This window comes from Scophthalmus maximus, chromosome 7 (assembly GCF_022379125.1).
Source record: "Scophthalmus maximus strain ysfricsl-2021 chromosome 7, ASM2237912v1, whole genome shotgun sequence".
Lineage (NCBI taxonomy): Eukaryota > Metazoa > Chordata > Actinopteri > Pleuronectiformes > Scophthalmidae > Scophthalmus > Scophthalmus maximus.
This window is the reverse complement of record NC_061521.1, coordinates 2430506-2456454: the sequence shown is the minus strand read 5'-3', so window position 1 is coordinate 2456454 and position 25949 is coordinate 2430506. Positions and strand designations below refer to the sequence as shown.

The 25949-nt window shown below is 46.8% G+C and overlaps 2 protein-coding genes across 2 annotated transcripts; both read left to right on the top strand.

The window, feature by feature from the left end:
- Positions 1-610: 610 nt before the first annotated feature.
- Positions 611-4777, top strand: cav2 (caveolin 2). The gene is made up of 3 exons (XM_035643121.2): positions 611-899; positions 1202-1389; positions 3227-4777. Exons 1-3 carry the CDS (start codon positions 750-752, stop codon positions 3375-3377), a joined length of 489 nt encoding a protein of 162 aa, XP_035499014.2. The 5' UTR covers positions 611-749; the 3' UTR covers positions 3378-4777.
- Positions 4778-8449: 3672 nt separating this feature from the next.
- Positions 8450-18921, top strand: cav1 (caveolin 1). The gene is made up of 3 exons (XM_035643014.2): positions 8450-8777; positions 9708-9875; positions 16627-18921. The coding sequence occupies exons 1-3, from the start codon at positions 8742-8744 to the stop codon at positions 16966-16968; spliced, it is 546 nt and encodes a 181-aa protein (XP_035498907.1). The 5' UTR covers positions 8450-8741; the 3' UTR covers positions 16969-18921.
- The last annotated feature ends 7028 nt before the right edge of the window (positions 18922-25949 follow it).

Here is a 25949-nt window from a genome sequence, read left to right as displayed (position 1 = left end):
CTGAGGGTTTGTGGGGTCAGTTCAAACCTCTGTCCTCAGAAAAATGAATATGTGTGAGACAGCAGCTGCCGAGGGAAACATCTGCGTGTTTAGAGCTGCGAAGAATCTGCAGTTAATCTCACAATGTGGAACAGCCAGAGGAGCGATAAATCCGCACAGATGGACCAAAAAGATAAACGTGTGGTGAATCAATTCAACGGGTAGAACAGTGTGTTCAGCTATACAGCAACAGTAATAACCAGGCTTTCCTAGTTACACCGTGTGGTGAAAATAAACACGTGGGGCTGTTTCTAAAACACAAGGGCCCGGGGGGGAAATAGTTAACTGATGCTTTCTGCACCATAATTCAGAAGTACAGGTGGTTACATTTTCCAAAGCATCACTTAGAAATGTGGAGGAGAAAAACTAAAATAATCTTTTTTGTTTTAAGAAATGCCCTGCAGCTTCTCCTGTTCCAATCACAGTTAATCACATGGCTGCAGAGGGCTGCTGGATTTGAACCCTGAGGACCCTATGGTCTCCGTTGCTCACGACTGGAGTTCAGTACTGTCAGTCATCACCGGCCTCTCCAGAAGGTCGGGGGGGGGGGGGAAGTGACTTTGTGAGCTTGTTGTGTCTCCTCGGCCCCGCGCCGCGCCGCGCCGCTTTCCGCGTACGGGGCGGGGTGACGCTCAATCCGGCGCAGAGCGCAGAGCGCAGAGCGCACCGTCGCCCAGCTGCTCTCCCCGCGTCGCCCCCGACGTGACAACATGGGTCTGGAGAAGGAGAAATCGGACACCAGCATCATAATGGACGAGGACGAGTTCAACAGGTCCATGGAGCCCATGCTGTCGAAGAAGGGCAACGTGTATGCGGCGGAGCCGGACCGAGATCCGCACGATGTCAACGCGCACTTGAAGGTAAAAGCCTGTGCGCATTATACGGGAAGCGTCTTTCCGAGTGAGAGCTCACAAGTTATGGAGAGCCGAGGTGATGTATTATACTGTTAGAAGCCATGTAACCGCATTGTCCTCATGTAATGGACTAAGTTTGCCGATCCGCAGCGCATGAATACCTGGAAGTCGCCGCCTGCGCGTCACCCCACCATCCACACGCACCTTCCTGTACCAGTGTTTCGTGTGTGTGTGTGTGTGTTTGATTCTTTCTAATACTAATCTGTCCACATCCGCGCGTGTGTGTGTGTGTGTGCGTGATCCGACAGGTTGGTTTCGAAGATGTCATCGCGGAGCCCATCTCCGCGCACAGCTTCGACAAAGTGTGGATCGGGAGCCTCGCGGCGTTCGAGCTGGTCAAATTCGTCTTCTACCGCCTGCTGACCACCCTGCTGGCCGTGCCCGTGGCGTTCGTCCTGGGACTGGTCTTCGGGGTGCTCAGCTGCATCCACATCTGGTAGGGAGAGCTGGTTCCTTCTCGACCTGCCCTGCGCGTCTCTTGTTTGGCACTGGGCGGCCGGAGGCTGCTCCGTGTGGCGCGGTGCCAAGTGTCACCCATGCAAGAGATGATGGTTTCCTTCAGACGACAGCATGAAATGCATCACGTTAGGTTGCTATGGGAACCTGTGGATGCATTGTAACATAAACCATGTCAAATACTGGAGGGAAAAATAACCATTAGAGATGAAGAGATCATAAGTTCCAATAAACACATTATACATTAGAAATATTTAATTGATACTGAAATATATCATGGAAGTGTTGTATAATGTGTGTGCACATTACAACTTCCAATATATAGTAGCCTATTAGATGCTATTGAGTTATGAATTAAAACCTTGTTTTGAGCTCAAAAAACACGCCTTACCCCTTTGGTAGCATTACAGGGACATTATGCGACTGTCCCCAGGGGGGGCCACCGCCATGCCCAGTTATTTCGGTATTTTGGGCAAACATTGACTCAAGTTATTTTTAGAGTCACATGTAGTACAACGCTGAAAACATGTTCTCAGTGTTTTGTTTTTTATGCTTAAATTTGGACAATTGCGTCACGCTTGTGTCGGCTAAGTGCGCCGGCAGAGAGCTGAACCAGGTGCCTCCGCAGGCTTCGGAGCAGACCGCGCGATATGTGCACATGTGTTCCCGACCACGACCCAAAAGAGTCCATTCAGTAACACTCGGTGAAACAACATTCTATGCCCGGGAGAACGCGCTCTGTGGAAAGTTGGGAGGAATGTCGAGTTGTAGGGGGGAAAAAGTAGTCGGAGGGGGGAAATAAAACCGCCCCGGGTCCTTTTTGCCAGATCGCTGGCATCCTAGTAGCGACTGAGACCTATTTTCAGACCAGAGTGGGACATTCTTCAGATGCAGATAGCGCGCGGCAGAGTTACTTTCGCATGACCCCTTCACTTAGGTGAGGTCACAATCTCGAGGTGGCTCCTCTGACCTTTGAAGGAGGAAGCCGCCCCGTTCATCAGTAGGAGGATTGAGTGGTGTCACCGAGCCGGTCAATACAGCTGGAATGTCAGGAAGAAGGATCACGCAGAGGATTGTTACACAACCGTTCAAAGGGCTTTTAAAAAAAAACACACACACTGGGGATAAGACAGTGACCTGAGATAATAATAAGATAACACCAATATCAAACATGAATGTACAATGTGCTCATAGAGATATGGTGGCAAATAAGTGGCAAAACATCTTTTAAAACCCTGTGACTGGAAAATATATATTTTTGCAAATGTACCCAAGACAATTCATATTCAAATCTGGAATATGTCTGTAGCAGTTCTACTGCCACTGTGGGCTATTCAACGCAAAACACACAATCCTCAAAGTGTGAACACATTTGCCGGCAAACAACGGTATCGACGCAGATGCCAAACAGGACAAACCAAGGCGGTGAAATCATCACATGCTGACAATGGGTGATACATGGGAAATAAACACCTGCATTTGAGTGAAAACAATGGAAACTGCCCCTAAAATGAAAGATTGAATGGTGACAAGAGGATGTTGCCATCAGACAGCCAACGAGTTCTGAATAATTTTCATATTCAGGTTCATTTTTATCGTGGTATTTCTGTAGTTGGAAATGCAGAGGTGGATAACTCATGTCACACCTAGACAGTAAAACAAGAACAATAAAAATCAAAAACTCAGCGACGAGAACAAACTGTGTGCCACCTGCCACTTTCTTAAATTTTGAAGAATAATAGCGAAAGGTGACCTGTCATTTTATGAAACCTTCTGACTGCGTTGTTTGTGACCTTTCTTTGACCTTGTCCCACCAGGTTGGTGATGCCTGCCATCCAGAGCGTCGTGATGCTCCTCCCGTCCGTCCAGGTGGTGTGGAGGAGTCTGACGGACATGTTCGTAACCCCGCTCTTCCACAGCGCGGGGAAGTGCCTGTCCTCCGTTCAAGTCAGCACCACGGAGGACTGATGTAGACGCCTCTCTGTCGCCGGGGAGAGGGAAGTGGAATGAGCTCTTATAAAGTCAAATATGAAATCCTGAACTGTTGATGGAAGCGTGTCAGACATCTTCGGTGCACAGATTCTCATGTGAAGAGAGTCATTTGAAAAATATTTGTTAAAAAAAACCTGTCTTGCTACAGTTTTAATCACTGACCAAATTTCAGTGTGACTATTCATATTTAAATAGTTACAATTGCACAACATTGGAACAACAAACCTAGATGTCACAAAATGTCATTTATTTTAAAACTGGATGGCTAAATTCCATCTGACCTGTGAATCAAGACATGTTAATAGACCCTGTGCTGAGTATCGCTGTGGGAATATAGGTTATGACAAACCTTTTTATTGATTGAGACTTTATAAGGAGCTCATGTTCAACCGCCCAAAACAGTTGTTCTGCTGATTGTGACCAAAAGAAATTCTTGTCATTCCACAATGTTGTGGCTGTGAGAGATGAGTGTACAGTAACATTATTGGTAACGCCGACTTACTGTCGACTCGCTACGTGATGTAATATTTCTGCTCTTTTTTGTATGTTGTATATATTGCCAAGAGTTCGGCTAGAAGATGAATGTGATGAACTGAATCAGCGAGAGAGTAGCTTATACGAGACGCAGCTTGTTGCACATTCACGGGCTTATTTTATCTGCTGTGTTGATCTCACAGCGCATTCGCAATAATATGGGCATTCGCACGCTTTCATATGGAGCCGTGGTTGCCCAAGCTATACGCAGTAGAGTTGTCTTAACATTTTTACAGAACTATACAGTATGCTTAAAAAAAACTAAAACAGGACTGTATATCCTCGGAGGGGCCGGCGTTCTAATTTCTTATTTATGCAGTGAGCAGCTCTTGACCGGCAAACACTGACATTTGGCGGCAGCTGAAGTCAAAGAAGTCAACTTCTGTAACAACTGTGTGATGAAGACGCTCCACGTTCTCCGTAGTCCGGTTGAAACCTGGGCTGAGCTCAGACTCTGGTACGTGCATGTTTCGTTTGGCGGTGCTCACCGTTGGCTGTGCAGTGCTGCGAGTTCTCGGGCTGGGTTGTGGACTAGTTCGGCAGCCAGAAGGAAAATCAGGCAGCCCGTTTTTTTTCACCACCTTTTCCGCTGTGGATTTGATGAAGTTAAAGGTGACATATTATGCTCATATTCAGGTTCATATTTTTAATTTGGGTCACCACTCGAAAAGGTTTACGTGCCCTAATGTCCAGAAAAGGCATCGGTGTTCTCGTACTGCCCATTCCTGCAGCTCCTCTTTTCACCCTCTGTCTAAAACGCCTGGATTTCTTTTAGCCCCTCCCCCTCCCGATAAACCTGTGCTCTGATTGGCAAGCTGGCCCGACTGTCGTGATTGGTCAACCGCTTTCAAAATGTGTAGGAAATGTCACGCCCCTTCGCCAGAGAAATGGAGATTCTCAGATTGCATAACCCAGACTGGGGTTACCCCAAAAGGGTCCAACTGTGACGTCACAGTGGGTGAGAAATCCGAACCAGTGGTTCAGAGCCAGGCTGTAGGGTTTAGCCCTGTCCGCTACGGTTGAGAACAGGGTTTAATGAGATTGTGAGATTGAAACACAAACCAAAGCATTAAACTTAGAGGGCTGCAAAACTGACTGTGGCTTCATCAGTATATGTAGACATCGGATACAATATAAGTAAGAGGGAATGTGAAGCTTTAAACTCGGTTGAACGGTCACGGCAACTGCTCACTTAAAGAAAGTGCCATTGTACAGACGCAATTTCTGATTATCGCTGTATTCAAAAGTTCCATTTTTGCATTTTTTTAACAATTGTTACCAACCCTCAATTGCATGATAACCTGCTGAGCCTCTTCACCAGAGAGTCAGACCGACATCCGGCACAACACACGACAGAAAGTGCGTGACGCGCTGTTTTGTTTCCAGCTGACAGCCGAAGTCCAGCAGCCCCGTCAGAGCTCTTCAATCCTTTCTTGGTGTCGGACAGCTGACGAGTTGCCAGCCAATATTGTGTTAAGGTTTTAAAGGCAGGGTTGTGCAATAGTGGAATAGAGATAGGTGTGTGACCAAAGCTTTCTCTCTTCTCTTCACAAAATGTAGCACTGAACAACCTCAGCCCAGTCCAGCTATTCTTCAAGTATCATAATAATAATAATGCTTTAGTTTGTATAACTGTATTTACTCAGGCAGCTGCTATACTAATTTTTTTTAAGAAATCTGTTTTACTTTAACATGCCGAATGTGTTTTCAAGACCAAAATAAAGAGCTTTTTCCCCCCCTGAAGGTAAATGTTCTCTGCGTGGTGGTTTCTTTCTCTCTGTCACAGCTGACGAGTGTGGTTGGGTAGAGGGATGTGCAGCCGAGTGCCAGAGACGTCTCATAAATCACCTTGCCGGGATTGCATGAGACACTTTTCCTATACAAAGACGAGCTGTAGGTCGAGGGAACATGACCCGAGGCTTCGCTTTTAGGCCTGCAGGCCCGCGCGGCGTTCCTACCCGTCGCACTCCGCCAACCTCTACGCACTTCATATTTTCCGCGCCGGCGACATTTGACATATTTGTGTGTCTATTTCACATTTCGCCTAATATTTAAGATTTATGGAGTGGTGTGTTGTAAAATCACCTGCACACCTGCTCTTGATCCTCACATCAGCTCAACAAGTGCCTGCTGCAAAAAACCCAGGCTCCTCCCTCCACATCGCTGCTGCCACACTCTTAGCTTGTCCTCGCGTTTCCTTTAGCTCCAGTGTAACACCTGCTTGCCTGGGCTCCAGGTTCATATCTGCCTGCTTGCCTCGCCGTCGTGTCTACAGCATCCACACGCTGTCCACCCGGCTCCTGTACATCAACAGTCGTGGACAGCACACGAGCTGGGAGGACGTGGCTCAAATGAATCAATACATTTCAACCTTTGTCAAAAAAAAGTCACTGCCATCGACTCCAAATGGTATTTGTATGCAAATGGTTTGCAGCTTTTCCCTGCGAAGCCTTGTTGCTCTGACTTGCATCGCTTGTAAATCAAGAGTGATGATTTGTGAATGCAATAATGTTTCAGCCACAAGTGTCTGTCTGTAGGGAAAAGGAAAAGGGTCCTGAAGGGAAAGCCGGACCTTTGCCCTTCAGCCTCAGACTCATGTAAAAAGTGATAAATCTTTATGGTTGTAGTCTCAATGGATTAAATCAATTATGTATTTTGCTCTCAGACAAGCTTCTGTGAGTCCTGCCATTGCATCTGGTACGATGCATAAGACAGCAAGCAGGGAACAATAATCACTGACCTTTGACCTCTGGCCTTCCTGTAGACTGGCAAGTAGACAGAACCTTCCAAGAACTTTCATTTTCATTACTACTAATGGTAATGATGACATCATAATAATAATAATAATAATAATAATAATAATAAAGTGATGCAACTTTGACCACTTCGGATGTTTCCACTTCTACAACCGATGACATCACTGCCGTACTGTTGCTCTTGGTGAAACTACCGCTGCTGTTTGTACAACCACTGTCTCTACTATGTAAACACTGTCGTACCTGAGAGTACTGCTGCAGCTGTTGCAGCTGCTGTTACAACCATGCACTGCTACCCACTGCTACTATTAGTACTGCTGTAGCGATATGTTTTTTACTGCTATCATACAGTTTTGATCGCCAGCGCTACAGCATTTACTGTACAGCATTAAAAGAATGCTTCTTGTGGTTGTATAGAAGCTGTAAAAGACTAATTGCTTCCTGGGTCTTAGTAAATTTGCACCTGCCAAAAAAAAAAAATCACACTGCTGTTGCAAATTAGCTTCAGTTTTTGGTTTCAGACAAATGAATCCAATTTACATCCTTTGTCAGGCTGCATGGGCTCACTATTATCCCCTTTGAATGTGAAATTATTTACCTGGGTTGTTTTAAAAGGTCAGTCAACATTCTTATCACAATCAGCCGCAGCAGCAACATTCACTGTAGATTCGAGGTCATGCAGAATCATTCAACCTTTCAGTGTCCTCAACTTCTGTGCATTCAATTTTCAGTGCTCGTAGAGAGGAGAGGAATAACCTGCACGAATGTTTTTGGCTCATGCCTTCCTAACTGTGCAACGTCAGTGATTGGAACAGTTTAACCCTTTTTTGATCAGGTTTTAAGTAAAAGACGTCACCACATGTCAGAAATGTACAGAATTCAGAATCTTGGTATCCAACAATCCACCCCAACTTTTTCCTAATTACTATATTCTTGGGTTTTTTTGTATTTCACTTTCCAAATCTTTACAGGTGAGTTATATGGTATTATTAAAACCAACTTGCAAGAGAGTCACCCTCAAGGACAATTTGACCACTTACATGATGGTTCATGGCCCATTTATGAAGACATAACTATGATTAACACATTACTTGTGACACTGTTAAACAGTGAGGCAAATCACAAGCACTTATTAATGGATTATCAATATTTACAATTGTTTTTTTGGGGGGGGGTTGCCTTTTGTATTAGGTACAGAAAAGTTGGGCTGGGGGGTGGGGGGAATAAAGTATTATTGGATTATTATTGGGTTACTTCAGTCACACCCATCAGACACACCTACAAATTGCTCCTATGCTCGTCTAGTGGGAGAAAACAGCTGAGTGCGCCAGATGGTCTGACTCCAAGGTGAGAACATACAAGAATGTAAACAGAGTGACCAGGCTTCCCCAAGCTCGTAACACGGATCAACCACAGAGCTGGTGTCACCATGTGCATGATAGGGTGAATTGAGCTACTGATGCGAATACAACATGTACTGAAGTACAAATTCAATCTGGTTCCCAAAACTTGCTTCATTTTGTTCATTTGTATCTTTTCATTCAAGCCCATTTTCATTTATCTTGCTTTCTTTGTTTTAAGCAACTAAACGGACTATCTAGCCACAGGTATTGCAAGCATATCCACACCTTGCCTTCCCCAATAAACGCCCACATTTCGCTGAACAAAACGGTTATTTATTCTGCCCTGATCCCCCAAATATAGCGACTCCGCGCAAGTTACAACAGCCCTTTCTTTCGCCCGAGCCCGAGTCAGCCTCCCCTCCGGTCCTGGCAGGTTGCACGGCGCGGCTCTCCCGCCTCCCCGCTCACAGGTGACTCCCCGGGAGACTGCGCTCTGCGGGATTTGGAGGAAACACCGGAGGTTTCCCCCCTCGCAGCCCTGGCATTAAAGTCCACTCGCGTTCTGAGGAGAGGGCAGGAGTTACAGATCACTGTGCGTCCTTGAGAGGAGCCCCGGTCCCCTCAGTCCTCCGCGCCTCCCTCTCTACTTCCCATATTGTCTTCTTGTCTGTTTTCAACGCGTCGTCCTGCTCAAACGTGAGGACAGCATGACCGGAGGACTGAAGGACGGCGAGACTGAGGAGGTACAGTATGGCTCTCATTTACCGCTGGAACAATTTTCATTAGTTGTGTGATTTTAAGCTTCATTCATAATTTACATTCAAGAAGAAAACGTGATGTTCGTCCAACTCCAAATTGCTACATGTCAGTCGTTATCTCTCTCTTCTTTTGGCACCTAGTCGCAAACGCTTCTCCCACCCCACATGTGGGAATGTGAAGAGTCATTCAGTGCTCATTAGCGCGAGGCTGTGAGCTTTTGCCCGCTATTAACAGCATAACCGTTTACTGTTTTACGCATCGCTTCGCAGTTACATGTCCGTGCGTAAAAGCGCAAGAGGAGATCGAATCCCGCAAATCTTCTCCAACATTCTGAGATTCCAGCCGTCCGACACGCATATACTTTGACACTTTCAAATGAAGCCGTGTGGTTGTGAGTATAAACCTGAGCGTACTTAAAAGACTCGCAGAGAAAACCAAGTAATGCGGGAACTGTCTTTACGCACACGCTTCATAAAGCGATGGACAAGGAAACACAAAATGTTTTTGCATAAAATGTGAACAAGCAAGTTCACAATTACAAAGTGTATCGTTAACAAGCACTTGTCTTTCTAAAATGTCAAAGAAAGATTTAGAAGTGGTATATTGACGATAAATATAAGTGATCCTTTGCTTTTACGCGTAATTTTCAAATGCTGCCAAGCTCGCAGGTTCATGCTGAATAAACTGCACGTCGGTAAATTAGATTTCTGTACGGGTGGCGAGGACCCCTTGCGGCGGGTGCGAGGGGTGTGGTGCTTCACTTTCTAGTCCTTTAAACCCATCCCTGTTTGTAGGGCAGGCTGGTGACTCGCAGCTCCAGTCTCTCTCCCTCCTGAGCGCACTGCACACGCTCCCTCCTCCTCCTCCTCTTCACTCTCTCACTCTGTGTTTCTGCCTCCTCCGGACGCCGACAGGAGTATCTGCGTTCGCCGTTCATCCGAAAGCAAGGGAACATATACAAGCCCAACAACAAAGACATGGACAACGACAGTCTGAACGAGAAGACGATGGAGGACATCCACACCAAAGAGATCGACCTGGTCAACCGGGACCCCAAGCGCATAAATGACGACGTTGTCAAGGTGAGTTAAGCCTGGTGGACTTTGGTTTTTGAGTTTTAAATCTCTCTCTCTCTCTTTGTGCGTCACCTGAATCGATAACCTCACAGGAGCACTTGTGGTTAGAGTTTGCACTTTATTTTTCGCTAAGTGGAGCCGCTTGACAATCACGGCAAAATGGGAATTATCTCATGGAAACTGCCCCGAAATCTGTGAGGTGTCAAACTGCCGTTGCAGGCTGCTATGTGCGCGTCAGAGGCGCATGCGGCTCTTTTTGCGCACAGTTGCGCACCGTGGTTCCAGTTGTGTTGGTCCTCGGTGACTTGCCCCTATTAGGAAAACGTTTGGCGGAGGTATTACAAAAACTCACCAGGGCGATGCAGTGGACAGACACGCGTAAACTATCAGCGCGCTATCTGAGCCGCGCAGCTGAAAACGTCGCTCCGACTGAGGAAACATTACGGATTTCCTGTTGTTGGAACACACGTTTCCCACAGTCCTTGCTGCACACGCCTTGTCGTGGGGTGAAAGTGGAACTCTTTCCATAAGAGAGAAGCCTGACCGCGTTACATACCGAGCGTGTGTTAATAGTTTTCGGGAGTTTACGCAGAGGGAGAGTTTACAGCAGCAGAGGAGTGGTGCGCTGGAAGCCACCTGACGCGTCTGCACGGTGGTAGCAGCAGCTGCCTGAGCCCGGCCGCCCCTCTTCTCCAGCTGGGGCAGGTTTTCGACATCAGAGTGGGGTCAAACAGTTTCCCCGCGCGGGACAGGAGGGGGGGTTATAGCTCTTTGAAATGCCTGAACTCTGCCTTATTAAAACAGTGAAACACCCAAGTAGCTGGTTCGTCTGAAGGGGATATCCCTCACCACTCCCCAGCTCTCCTCCCTTCTTTCCTCCCATTCTGTGCCTCGCCTTCCTCCCTCCCCTCCCCACATTCCTGCACTTGCGTCAGGGTAGCAAATACCCATGTGTTGCTTTTTATTTGGCTACTGTCAGCTTCCAAAATGATAAGGGTCCCGCCTGACAGTATTGGTTTTGTTGACTGGTTGAAGATACCCCTCACCGATTGTGATGGCATTTCAGCTCAGTGCAGCTTTATTGGTGATTGAGGTCTTACACATCACATCTTCAAATTGTAATCAATCATCATTTATCATTATGTGCCAATACAGACATTTCTCCCATGTGACATATGTCATGTGTCATGAATAAGACTCTGCTGGTTTTTTGGGGGGGCGTATTGGAAAAATTGCCAGTGACCACCAGTTACACACTGTTCCTCCAGCTCTGCCAAGTGAACGCTTTGACCGAGGACAGTTTCTCTTTAAAGAGAAGAAAAGACTAAATATGGAATTGTGTAATCTTTAGGGGATTCTTTATAAAAAAAGAACTTCACTCTCTACTCTTCCCCATTTTCTGCTTCTCCCGCCACCCTCTGCTTTCTCTCCCCTCCCAGCTCTCCTCCGCCGTGACAGTGAGTCAGACTCTCCTTCCAGTCTCAGAATAGAATTCCGCTTTATGATTGGCCCACCCCTCTGTAATCAACTCAACAGACCGCTGCATGGCGAAGTGATCCGAAATCACATGCGAGTGCACTGTAGGAATTAAACTGCCGCAGGGAAACTTTTAAGGAGGCGGAGGCGTCCAGCTAGTAACCAGATGTGGAAAGTAACAATAAGTGCATTTTTAGTTTCGGTATTTTCCATAGATTCATTTGATGGCTGCGGTTACTAGTAATAGTTGCACATTCTGATATCTGATCCATTGTGTGCTCATAAAGAACCCTGATTTATCGTCTTTTTGAACAATGTTTTACCTATAACGTACTATTTTTTATTCAAATATAGAATCTGAATACTCAACCTACCAATTTTTTATAACTACTGCACACAAAAACCAGGCCGTTCTTTGACAGTATTCCCTTTGTGCAGTTTAAACGAACCCCAGCAGGGTTTTTGGAGGAACCTCTGACACATGCGGAGGAACTCCACCTCTGTCATGGCGCCCGAAGATGCTCACTGCCCCCCCCCGGGACTTCAGAACAAAATGAGCTCATGGTTTTTTTAACAGTGTGCCGCTGTGTACAGTGGCTCCGAGGTGGTTTGAGGTCAGTGAGGCAGCTCTGCCAAGTGGAAGCGTGTGTTTGGTGTGCCCCCGACGAAAAAGCACAAGCGGGGAATCCCTTCCAGCAACCCTCCCTCTGCAATCCAATGTGACCCCCCCCCCCCGCCACCCCCTACACCACACCGCTCACATGTAAACATGCGAAGTGTGTCCTCCGATATATACTGTATGTTGGGTGGATGCACACACACGCACACACGGCGTTCTTGCAGTCAAAGGCACACATGCTGTTCTCCTGCAGCTGGCCTCAATCACCTGGCCACATGAAACAAGTTCTGTTACTGACATGCGTGTGGAGTCGGCCCTGTGAGGAGGAGGGTTGTTTCTTTTCTTCGTTTTCTCCCCCTCTGGAGGAGTTGTGGGTCTTTATATAGCAGGGAGGAGGGGGCTCGAGTCCAGCAGTCAGTGGAGTGATAATGCCCCCACTGGAGAAACATCTTGGAGAGGGAGTTGTGAGAAGTTTGAAGTGCCGAAGGTCAAATTGAGAGGAATGAAACACTCCCCGTGCTACTACAGAGCTCATGCTTGGATGACTGTCGAACATATTTTTCTCTGACAATCCCATTTTGACATGTCAGATTATAAATTTCGTTGATGTTTGGGCGACTTCCGCGCTTTTTCCGCGACTAAACGATCGCGCATTCCTCAGCGGGTCGAGACATCTGGTGCTTATGAAAACCCAGTGCAGTCAGATCCAAATGTCTTACAGATTCGACCAAAACGACTGATGTGTCTCGGGAATATATGCAACGGTTTGTTGCATTCCAAAAGAGAGAGGAAAAATCATGGGATATCAAGCAACTAGTTAGAACCATGCATAAAATATTTAATGTAAATTAGTTAATTAAATGAGGATGATTTATGAATCAAAAATATACTTCAATGAAACTACGGTGGCTTGAAAACAGTGAGATGTTCCCTAGTCCTGTTCCCGTGCCCACATGCAGTATGTCTCTGCTGCCAATCATCCTAATCTCCCTCCCTTGAACCAAACCAAACATTTTCGCCCCACGACCGAATCCCTCAAACCGACAAAGGAGTCCATTATCGCGGCGCACTCTGACCTCCGCCTCTGGAGACCCACTGTGTCTACTCAAGCAGAGTTGACAGTCTGAAGATGGAGCTCTGGAAATAGAACATGTCCCCTTATTTACTCAATAGTGCTGTTGCCTTGCCGACTGGTCACATGCCGACCCCGAGACTCCATTGTTTCATATTAAACCTCTGGCATGACTGCAGCGGCCCGCTCTTTGACTCCGCACAGCCGCACCGTTGCAGTAAAAGTGTACAAAGTATAATTTGCTTATTGGCATTTTAATACAGGACATGCGGCTACTGCAGTTGTGAGACATTAGACACCTCAAGTACTACAGTCTTGTAATTACAGTCTTGCCAAACTGCTTAGAAACAAAAGTGTATTGCTAAAGAATGTAAACCGATTCAGACACTGTTCGAACTAAACTGAAGTGTCTCTTCAGGTGACGCGGAGGATCTCCTCATACTGTTGCACACCTTAGAAACTTCGAACTAAATAGAGCTGGAAAAGGAAAATTTAGCAACACACAACTTCACTTCACGAGGCTGAAAGAGCTCTCCCCCGTCCCGCTGCGGTTGTGTTTGTGCCGCTCGGCAGAAGGGCTCTCATTTTAGTCCGAATCAAAGTTCTGGAAAACTGGCGCAGAGCGGGTCCACTTTAAAATTTGTAGCTGTGGAAAAATTTTTATGGACGCCACGCTGGTTTCGTGGGCTGCAGCCGGATTCGTATTATGGGGCCGTCGTGAGCTCCGCCAGTGGGTGCTGGCGAGCGCAGCGTGATGCTGCTGCGAGTAGTAAAGAGTACGACAGGAGCTGCCGTGTCAAGGGCAGAGAATCAAAAGAATAATAACACTACCGGGGAATGTGAAGAGAGAAAAAACAAAAACAACCTCCTACATAATGAAAAAATAGCATGCAATTAAGTCTTAAGATATGTTTTATAGTGTGTGTGTGTGTGTGCGTGTGTGTGTGTGTGTGTGTGTGTGTGTGTACTCGCTAAATGTTAACAGATTTCGAAATGTGAATTTCAGGCAGTTTTATACATACATACATACGTACTTATATCTATTTGTTGAAGAAAGTGTTCAAATGGGGTTGTTAAATTAAAATAGTTGACATTAAAAATCCAATGTATTTGTCTTACCACAGTGTAATTGACCGATAGTGACCACTAGACTGTTTAATGTCAGTGTTTCCTGAGACGGTTATCTCAGAGGTGCTGGTCAGTGGATTTTTGTGACCTTTGGACAAAGCCAGGCTGTGCCCTGTTGAGTGTAGGTGTTTCCTGCTATTCCTGAGCTTAAGCTAAGCTAACCCAGCTGCTTTATGATCCTGTATGAAAAGTATGAAAATGGTATCAGTCTTCTCAGGTGAATTTGGGCAAGGAAGCAAATAGGTATTCCTTAGGTAAGACGGATGAGAATAAGCTCGATCTAATAATGGATTTATGGCATTTCTGAACAGAAAATGACTCCGTCCAGTCTGAAATCCGCCAGTCAGCCGACAGCTCAGTTCATTTACAAAGATCTGAAAAAGTACAATGTGCTTTTCCCGGATGTTCGCAGTCAGTTTGTGTAAGTGGGCAACATGTCCGCCGAACAGCGGTGTGTAAGTGTCGCCCACTCGCACACTTAGGAATGAAGCACTTCACTTTTTCCAGTCGAGATCGGTGCGACACTGGAGAATATCTTTGCGGCCATTAGCTGCCAGCATCCCGACGGCTGTGTCGGACAAGACACAGTCTCCAAGTGACCGTACAGTTAATATTGACTCTGTGCTCAGAAGCCCGTGGAGAGGATGAGAGGGGGCGATAGGAGAGTCTGCGTCGGGTTGCCACTTATCCATCCATTTCTCAAACAGCGTTGGTCAGGTCACGGACACTTGCAGGGGATCGTCCTTTCCGAGGCCTGAGTGGTGTGTTTTCACTGAGGAGAAGTGCAATGTCCCTGTTCACCTCAACGGGAGGTGGAGGAGGAGACCTACAGGCGTAGGACCTGACTTTCCCTCTCGCTTATTCCGCACGAAAAAAACAGAAATGTGAAAGACCTCGCTCCCTGTGCACCGCAGGAGTTTCCCCTAATAAAGACGCAGTGCCGCACAGAGACCGGATTTAGCCCCCGACAACTATTTAGACACACATCAAACACTGACACGGTGTTCTCGGACCACAGAGCAGCCAAAGTCCCGATGCCGTTTCACGGCCCACATCTGGTCCAGCTGCGGTTGTCATTCGACCTGAAGATTCAAATTTATCCCCGGAATGACGTCTGCTTATGCATTTAGCCACTGGAACACACTTTGCAGAAAGCAAAGCAGATGCCGGAGATAGTGTATGTGTGTGTGTGTGTGTGTGTGTGTGTGTGCGTGTGTAGCAATCGGTGTGTTTTTGGGGCGGGGCAGGTGTGGGCGGTTCGAGCGTGTACCAGTCACTGCGAGGGGAGATGATAAAATCTTGCCAGGAATCCCACCCCTCCATATCGCTGCTGCAGCAGCGAGCGATGCAACCGCTTCATGTGGAATTAATGAGTTCAGGTCCGCGGGGTCTGTGAAGTCAGTGTGATGGTTTCACACCCTTTTTTTGGACTGTGGTGAAATGGTATCGGCAGTGAAATGAAGGCCTTTGTGGGGGGAGATGGTGATGAGTCTACTGGCCACGTGGTTGTCTTTCTGTGTACTGGACAGCACAAACCAGATTCTGCCAGGGATGGTAATGTTAGCACACTCGAAACACAAGTACACCCTCTGCAGTCATGACTACTTCTCTAGTGGAAAGTACCTCAAGGGAATATGTGTGGAAGAAAGACACAAAGTCTTACTGTCACTGATATGAAATGAATCTCTCCATATTAATCTGCAGATTTTTTCCCGCCTCTATCTGCTGCCTGTTAGACGAGGGGCTGATCCGTCCCCCATGACAGTCACACTTTTTATCACCAGGGAGCCATCTGCCTCGTTTACGCCTCATTTTTTCTTGCGCTCTTTTTAGATTTTTTTACACATGGACTGCGAATCATCACAGGGAAGTTATTCCGCCCGTTGCATCTGCACATGACCCATAACTCAATAAATGGGTCGCGTTGACGATGGATGCGATGACTATTTGCAGGCCTTTTGGATCCTGCGAAAAGTGTCCCCCATATGTCTAATTCAACGGCTGCTCGAGACTCAGAGGAGCTCAGACCCGGGGTCAAATCAAAAGTCAGATCAAACTTATGACTGATACGGTAAAAATCAAAGTTAGAAGTAGACAACAAATATATTGTTAAGGATGGGTCTGCTCCTTCATAGAGATTTAGTAAAGGAGAATCCTTCCACTTTCACGTGTCTTGTTTTCCAACAGCAGGAATTGTGGGGGAGCAGGGTCCTTCCCGTTCGTAAAGGACGGTCCAATGATTCCTATGTTAAAGGAAATAGGAACAGAAGGGCACACCACCTTTCCTTACCATTTCAAGAATAGGACCAGCTGTAACGTCACATTTTCCACCAACACCATCCATCTCCCCTTCTAGGGAGAATACAGACAGACATCCTTCATTCAACAGTGTCATTGCATCTATATGAAATCACACCGGACAGAAGCATGTTTGCCAACTTGTTCTCTCGGTTTGTCTTCAGGTGGACTTTGAAGACGTGATTGCCGAGCCTGCAGGGACCTACAGCTTCGACGGCGTGTGGAAGGCCAGCTTCACCACCTTCACCGTCACCAAGTACTGGTGCTACCGACTGCTGACGGCGCTGGTCGGCATCCCCCTGGCGCTCATCTGGGGAATCTTCTTTGCCATCCTGTCCTTCCTGCACATCTGGGCCGTGGTGCCGTGCGTCAAGAGCTACCTGATCGAGATCCACTGCGTGAGCCGCGTCTACTCCATCTGCGTGCACACCTTCTGCGACCCGCTGTTCGAGGCCATGGGCAAGTGCCTCAGCAGCATCCGAATCCGCATGTCCAAGGAGGTGTAAGCGTCCCGACAAGGAGGAGGAGGATTAACGGAGGGGTGGGGGGTGGGGGCGGGGGGGTTGGGGGGGTGGGAGGGCGCGTACTAACACAGATGGAGTGAGAAGTCAGAACAGAAAAATGAGACCTCTGGAAAAGGAGGGGTGAGACGTTTCCAGAGCTGGGCGGGGGGATGTCTGGAGGTGAGGAGGCGTGGTCACCTGGCACCTGGCACCGCCCTTTTCCACCAACTGTTTTTTTTTTCTCACCAGTGTTGGCGTAACCAAACGGGTGGGCACAAGAAATCAAAGGGTCATTCTACGGGGTCGTACTTGTTGTATCGTTCTGTTTTTTTGTTCCGTAGTCGTCGTTTTTTTTTATTCCTCACTGTTAACTTTGTGGAGCAGGCGACCAGGCCCCACATCTGTTTTTTTTTCTGTTAGTGTTGCCACACAATGTCACGTCCCTCCATTCCTGCTATTTTCCTTGGAGAGCTTATCACTCTGATCGAGTCATGTGAAGTTGGGGATGTCACAGTGTATCACTGTCTCCTCTTGCGCTCGTCTGTATTTGCTTCGAAGCCTCTGGGCGGGGGCCGGATGCTGGGGGATGCTCTCGAGCTGGGAGGGTCAAAGCAGAGAGGGGGTGGGAAGAAAAAAAAGGCCGCTGCCAAATTCTGTCCGACTCAGCGGAAAAAAAACAACAAAAAAAAAGACAACCCCAACAAGCTGAACAGCACAGCAGCACGGCCCCGCGTGACCCCACATGACCTCCAACCCGGCCACCAAAACAACCTCCCGTCCCATCCCGTCCCGCCCCTCCTAGCCCCCCCCGCCCAGCTTTCCAGCAGTCTGACACACTGAACCTGCCCTCGATCCTGCATGCACCTGCGTCACCTTGCCAGCATAACGCGCCGCCCGCGCCTGCCGATGCAGGAATGGTAGTTTTTGCGGCTCACTTCGCTCTCTGCTTCAGCTTAACCCCCAAAAGACGGAAGAAAAAAACTTTCATCCCCATCATCCTCATTGATTGCATGAGTGCGTAACAGAGCATGTTTGCATTTGAACTTTACAAAAAAACTTTTTTTGAATCATTGTTTTGTTTCTGTTTTTTTTACTCCCAAGTACAAATACACCTTTCTTTTTTTTTTCTCGTGAAGCTCAACGCTTTTCCATGCACGTCATTATAGCTTTTTTTTTTTTTTTTTCTCCTACACTTTTGAAAAATGAAGAACTTTGAGGGGGGGGGGGTCGTTTCAATGCCATTGTTTTTTGATAACCTACATGTACTGTATGGGTGTTTATGCAGAAAATACGATTTCTACAAGCTGTGGCCTCATTCCAGTGCACTAATCTTTGGGAAAGTATTGTACGTGAATAGCGCTGATGAAAATCTCCCGTTCTCCACAACTCATTTTCAGAGGCCGTGGAGTACTAGCAGACACTTTGGCACGCTTAGGTCGTGCCGTTGCGAGTTTGGCGCGCGGAGATTCTTCTGACGCACTGTGGTACTTAACGCAGGTTAATGCATTGGAATAAAGACAATGTGAGGTGGAACGCGTGATTCCGGATGCTAGTGTTATTTGTTATCTCGTCGTGATATTGCAACCAATCCAATTTTTTGTACTGATTCTACTATACCCTGAAAAGTTTCTCATGCCGTCTCTCGCTCCCTCGACCGTGGACACGATGCTCAGAAGCGTCAAACTGGCGCCTCCCACCCGGGGGACGGGTGAGGTCGGGGCGGGCGGGTGGGACAGTGGAGGTTTATAGAGACTTTAAGCTCGCTTTGACTCCGTCACCTTCGGTCGACCTGCTGTCTTCTCACAGGGATGGTAACATCACAGCACCTGTTCCTTGAAATGAGCACTTTAAGCTCAAAAGGTGATATTTTTATAAAGATGATTTGTTTTTTTCTCCTTCCTTGCTTTTATTGTATAATGTAACGCTGTGCACATTAAAATTTAATATAATCCAGTGTGCATTTGTTCATGGTTTTTTTCTTATCCGGAAGGGTAATGATCACCAGCATGTGCCCGTCCGTGATAGTCAGATATTAACAGAGGGGTTTTTTGTTCACATTTTTATACATGTGACATTTAGTCATAGAAAATCTAATTGTGCAATGATTCACATTAGATACTCTGGTGACTGGTTTCATTCATCCGTGCTGCGGGAGCAGGCCAGTTGAAGCGACTTGTGGAAAAAGAAAGAGAGAAAAAAGCTCACGAGAATGACGCTGGAGCGCGAGCGGCTGAAAAATAATTTCCAGCAGCGGTGCTCTCCAAAACCCCTGTAGTATGCGAGGCTGTGTCAAGCGAGACCTCATGCCTGTGGTGTTGCTCATAGCCTCTCTCATCCAAGCCTGGCACCGCGTTGCCCTGGTTACGTGAGAAACAAATAAAAGTGTTGGGCAACGCTCGTGAAGCCAGAATCAAATGTCTTGACTGCAACTCGAATGAATTTACACCAAAAACATGCACAGAACTGCGCCGCCTGAAATCAAGCCCGGACTTTTTGAGAATTAAGTGAAGTCGGCTGAACAATGGTTTATTGTTTTAATCATTATTTTCAAGGATACAATACAATACAATACAACAGAACATAGTCACATGGGTAAGCCAGCCGGATGCTCAATTCATGAGCATCAACTAGTTGTTGCCCTACACTGAAGATTAAGAATCAGTCAAGTTTAGCTTATATCTTCTCCATTGCTCCATATTGTTCCTACATTACCTCTGACGACCGTCTTTTTGGGGATCAACAATGGCGTCACAATTTGGGATACAGGTGAGAGCAAATCTCTTTATCATGCATGGCGGAATCACTCGAGCGTCAAGATGGGAGCCACGGGCCGGGCCCAAAGCTCGCATATACAGCCAAATTGGACCACAACAGACACGCACCGAGCGGGGACGCCACGAAACAAGGTGCTGGCTATGTGGAAAGTGGAGGGGGGAAATTTCCAGGCACTCCAGGAGTTTGCAGGACTCAGTGTGGCAGACTTGACAGGAGGATGAGAGGACACAGAGACACCTCTGTTACCTCGGCACGGACGACGGGATTGGACAGTGGCACTTGTGAGCTAATGGCAGTGACCTGATACAACCTGGGCGAGAAGCTGCGACCAGCTGCTGCTGCCGTGGCTCGGCTCAATGCTCCTCTGTGTGGCGGTGGCGAGAAGTTTCGACTGCTCTGTCGAATATCATGTGGCGGCGGGGGGGGGGGGGGGGGGGGGGGGGGGGGGGGGGGGGGGGGGGCTCTGGAGTCCCTTCTACAGAACCTAACTTTGTAGAAAGTGTGTGTGTGAGCCCCTGTGAAATGATATTTTGGGCTCGCTGGTGGTCTGATCCGTCTACTCCCAGAAGTCAAAAGTCCATCATTTGATAATGTAAGTTTCCTTCCAGTCCACAGATGTGCAGGTCAGGTTGGTTAGAGACACGCCCCTCCCCAACAAATGTGGAAAAAAAAAAATAGCTGTGTTTGGTGACCTTTGCTATAGACGAGAAGGAGGATGGGACGGAAAACATTGTCAACGGTGTCTTTTTTTCCCCTTCTTCTGACTCCTGCGCGTGACGGCAGAGGTTCCAGCATCGAGTGAAACGTAGAAAAAAGTGAAGTGACTTCAAGTATCCTGTGGATCAGAGCAAGTCTTTTACACCGATATGATATGACTGGGAGAATCAAAGATGAGAACTCTTAACTCAGCTTTTACAATACAACACCTCCCTCTAGTGGAGTAAAGTCAGAATTGCGTGTATATATATATATATATATATATATATATATATATATATATATATATATATATATATATATATATATATATATATATATATATATATACACACTATTATGGCTAATAGTAGGTGGACAGACAAACATAATCATAATGTACTCATTGAACTCTCCTGCAGCTCAGGTGATGAGGCCTCACTCAGTGAGGTGTCGAATGGGGCCGGGGTCAGCCAGGGGGCTCAGTGCAGGCCATTCAGGGTCCTTTGCGCACAGGGGCCCATTGTCATGCTGAAACAGGAAAGGGCCCTTTCCGTTGCCAGAACGTTTGAGGCACACTATTGTCCAAAACTTCATTGTGCTCTGGCGTTAGTTTTTTCTTTCTTCCCATAATTGAAACCGAGGATCTTTGTCGCTGGATGCACGTCGGTGCGGTAGGTTCCTGGTTCCAACAAAAACCAACCGGGGGGGGGGGGGGGGCTCCTTTCTGTGTGGAGTCTGCATGTTCTCCCCGGGGTATGCGTGGGTTCTCTCCGGGTTCTCCGTCTTCCTCCCACAGTCCAAAGACATGCAGGTCAAGGTTAGATAAATTGTGAATGGTCGTGTCGCTGGATGTTGACCCCTGTGACAGGCTGGCGACCTGTGCAGGGTGAACACCCGCCTCTCGCCCGGATGTCAGCGTTGATTGGTATGGTATTGATATCCTTTGCTGTGGTATTTGTAAAGTGCACAAAGATGAATGGACAGGGGGTGATCCACATCACCTTTGGCGATGCGGTGTTCTCGTCCTCAATAATCTGTAATCTATTTCTAGGCTCCTTTTTTTCGAGCAGGTGATGCCGACAGCTCTGAAGTCTAGATTTCGTTGTGTCAACCCGATCGATGAAACTACAGAGCAGTTTAGCTTTCACAGCGCATCACACTCTGAGAGGAGGGGATTTTGCCCCTTTAGTGTAATTAAATCCTCACACTGATACTCACCCGTTTTTATACGAGTAAAAAACTATCTGCATGTTGACTGATTTATGTGCCCGCTTCAGATGAGTCACCACGTGCTGGGCCTTTACCTCCTCTATAGATGGAGAGCCCCTAAATCAGCCCCCAGATGGAACGAGCGTGAGGTCTCTCCTCTCCTGCTCCAGTCCTTGTGACTCAGCCGGGGCTCATCAGTTCGAAGAGACGAGAGACCGGGTGACGTGAACGCTGCGGCTTTGAAGCAGCTGGAGGGCAGCAGCAGCATCAGCGGCTGTTTTCTCTCCCTCTCTCTCGCACACACACACACACACACACACACACACACGGCAGCGATCAGACAGGGAGGTCCCCTGTGATTCTGTGTCAAAACACACCGGGTCGAGACGTTCGCCTTCCCCTGGAGACGGTGGTTAAGAGGATGCTTCCGCGCGTACGTCACCTCACCCCTGCAGGCGGTGTTGTTTAGGTGAGCTCTATTAAGCCCTGACCCCTCTTGACCTTAAAATTGTCAGACTGCAACCTTTCAAGAGTTTACAGTGTTTTACTCTGCTAATGTGCATTGATCTGAGGTTTTCATACTGCTCCTCGGACAGGTTAGTCAATGCATGGAGAGATGTTCTTGATGGAGTTTAGATTTACTGGACATTTTACCGTAAGAGGTGTTTTTCTTTCTGTGCCAAACATTATGTTCGTTGTACCTATTTCAATGTAGCTGTCCCTGATTTGTCCAAGTCATATATTCCATTTTCTTTTTCGAACTCGTTTCTAAGAAGTGTTTTTTTTGTGTTTCCCTTGTTCCCCGGCTGAGAAATGTCTCAACTACTCAAGAAAATAAGCCTGTTTCCTTGGGTGCAGTGCAGCCGCTCTGGTGAGGCCTTGCTGCATCTGAGGAGGCAGATGACACGGGGCATTTTTCCTTGGTGTGATAAAATAAGGTACTTCCTAATATTCTGTAGATGCAAAAAAAAATATTTAAAAAAAAATAAATCCATTGCCAATGAGAAAAAGTGCAGCTCAGTGAATTACAGCTTTCCCTCGATGGCCTTATTCAACAAATTTAGATAAAGAAGGGTGACAAATTAATAGAGAATTGAAGTTCCTCGCCATCAAGTGTTAAGACACAGATGTCCTTTTTATTCATAATTAAGTTTTATCACTCCGTTTGCTTTCTGATTTTTCCCTCTTGGGACACGTCCTTCCTCGTGGCTGGACATTGATGATGGTGTCATCCGGTAACAGACGTCTGCAGTTAAAAACGCTGGTGGTCCTCTCCAGCATCCCCCTCGCTCTTTGGTTTCGACAAACAGAACCTCGGGGAAGCAGCTGTCTCCGTGCCGTTATGAATCTCGCAGACGAACAAAAGACGAATGCACGTGCAAAAGGACGCAGGGGTCAGATATGGAGAGAGAACCATTCACTTGATAAATCTCAGGATGATGATTGAATGTCTGCACGAGCACGTTTGTGGCACCGCTGATCTCTGCAGCCTCTTAGAAAGGAGCTGATTTGACCTCTGATTTGACCTCAAATGTTTACATCATATCTGTGATATTTTGCTGTGTTTTGCTCTAATGCTCTCGTGTAGAATTTCTTTTTATCCATCCAGTCTCTCAAATTTGCTTTGGCCACACACACACACACACACACACACACACACACACGGCGAACAACATTTGGCCCCCGCACTCTCTCAGCTGTTGCGGCCGTGCACACTGGAAATGATGAAGCACGCGATGACACCAAGCGAGCGGGAGGCTTGCACATTTTACAGATGTTCATCGCCCCTGGGCACACCTGGTTCTCCATCAGCCAGCACACCCTTTGAAGTGATACATCCCTTTTACCTTGTGTGTGTGTGTGTGTGTGTGTGTGTGTGTTCAGAGTTTAACCAACCAACCACAACCTAATACAATAAATGTTAAAGGGGTGAATATGGGTCATCTTCGCCCGTTGATGCTGTCTCGCCGTGACAACCTTTTCGACCGTGTTGTGTTGATGGATTTTGATTTTCCGTGGGTGACACTGTTTTCTTTGTATTCTGCACCTAAGGCAATGTTTCATCAATGTGAAGAACAGTGAGTGCAGAGAGCTTTCGGGCGAGGCATGTGACTAAACCTGCTGCTGTGTTGCCAGAAAGAAAAACAACCTTCTTTTTATTTCTATTCTATTGCTTTTATTTGATCGTGTTGTCTGGACTTGACTGTAAATGTACAGTCTATGGGGATGGAGGCAAATGTACAAGCCCAGATGTCGTGCAGCGGATGAATTGGCACTTGACTCGGCGGTTTATTTTAGTCTAAGCTTCCTCGGATAAACAACCAGGACTGGAGAGCTCTGGAAGGCTTCCCATAAACTCTTTGACAGGATGAGGCCAACACAACAGAGGGAAATGGAAGCGGAGCAATCTTGCCGCAAAGATTTCCTTTTCTTTCTTTTTTTTTATCATTATCATTTTGCAATAAGAAAAAAAGGATTATTATTACCATTTTCATTTGATTTCTGTTTTTGTAGAACACTGTACTGTCACTGTCTCGTCACAGTAAATCAAAATGATCTGCTCGGCACAACATTTTAACATTTAACCAAAGTCCACCTCTTTCTGTCTGAGTCACACCATGCAGATATGGAAGAACAACGTGGCGGCATGCTTTTTGCCGATGCACAATTCCTTCTCGATTACACTCATAACATCCACCGATGGTCCTCGTATGTGGGACTTCATAAGAGCCGTGTGGCTGTGACTCCACTGATGGGCAGATATACAGACGCGGCAGACTCTTATTGGCAGGTTGTTGCCTCCAGCAGGGAGGGGTTTCCTGGTGATGCGTGAGATTGCCATCCTTTTGGTTTCCCTTTTTCATCAGCTGTGTCTCTATCTAACACACCGGTAATGGAAGATGGGAGCGCTGATCCGTCCAGACATCAGAAAATACAGAGTGGTCTGATGGCCGGAGAGGCTATAGTGACCAGGAGGTGACAAAATGAGAAAGAAAGACAACAGCAAAAAAGGAATCAAAAAGGAGATGGCTATCTGTATCTGTATTCATGTTATTTATATGAAAGGGGAAGACAATATAAGATTTTTTTTTTCTTCATCCTGAACCTTATTCATTCATGGAATGTGTATCAGTACAGATGTATTGTTTGTTTTGTACCATCGTTTTGGGCTACACTGAAATGAACGAAATAAATTATTATGAATTAAATGAAATGAAAGAATACCACTGTTGAAAAGTTACACGGCACAAAACCTTTGATTTCTAGTGAAATATTTAATCAATGCATTTCCAATATACTGCATTGATCCATCAAAGTTTTCCAATATGATTTCATGATTTTCAATACATTGCAAAAAACTGAAGCATAGGAAGCGTCATGATGTCATGAAAAAATACTTTTCAATGATGAGTTCATTAGTCTGATTATTATATTATGATCAATCTCACATTAAACAGAGTGACCTGCTTGTGCATTTACAGCAGCAGAAATAAATCGGAATTGAATGTTTCACCACTGAGTTTTGATGAAGATTCATATCTCTAATGTATATATATAATTAGGTAATCGGAATAGTTTTTTCTTAAAAACACTAGTACATATTTACACTTAATATTTGTGTGCAGACACGGAGAGTGCTCTCTCATTAGGAGTTACCACAGAACGGAGAGGAGCGATCGGTTTGTCCTCCCGTGACCTCTTGCCACATCCTGTGACCTTTGATGAACCACGATTATCGTGATCTGTTCTGTAATGATCCTGCAGAAGACCCCCCCCCCCCGTCCATGAAGACACACAGCTCGCAGCGAACACTTCATCACCGCTCTGCCCATGAGCTCGAGGAGCTGTGGGAGGTGAAGTGTCCATCTGCAGAATGAAAGCAGCCGGGGACTCTGACGGGCTCCAGAGCATCGATCAGACTTTACTGTCCTGCTCAGCAGTTAACCAGGGTTTTGTATTGACCCTGCAGGTGATAAATAACACTCACACTGGACCAGCTTCGGGTGAAGAGCAACGGTGGACGGCAACAGTCAATCCTGCTCCTCCCCGATAATCCCCCTGCCTTTGCCTGTGACATTTCTCTCCCCGCGTTCAACCTGGCCCGAGGCTCCCTTCATGCCTCCAGGGACTTACTGTCCCTGTAGATCACCAGCAGATGGCGCCACAATAAGCCATCCGCCTGCTGCTGTGGTGGGTTTTTAAAGTGTCACATGAACCAAATCATTCATTCATTCATTCATCGTCTACCGCTTTATCCATTTAAGGGTCGCGGGGGGTCGCTGGAGCCAATCCCAGCTAAC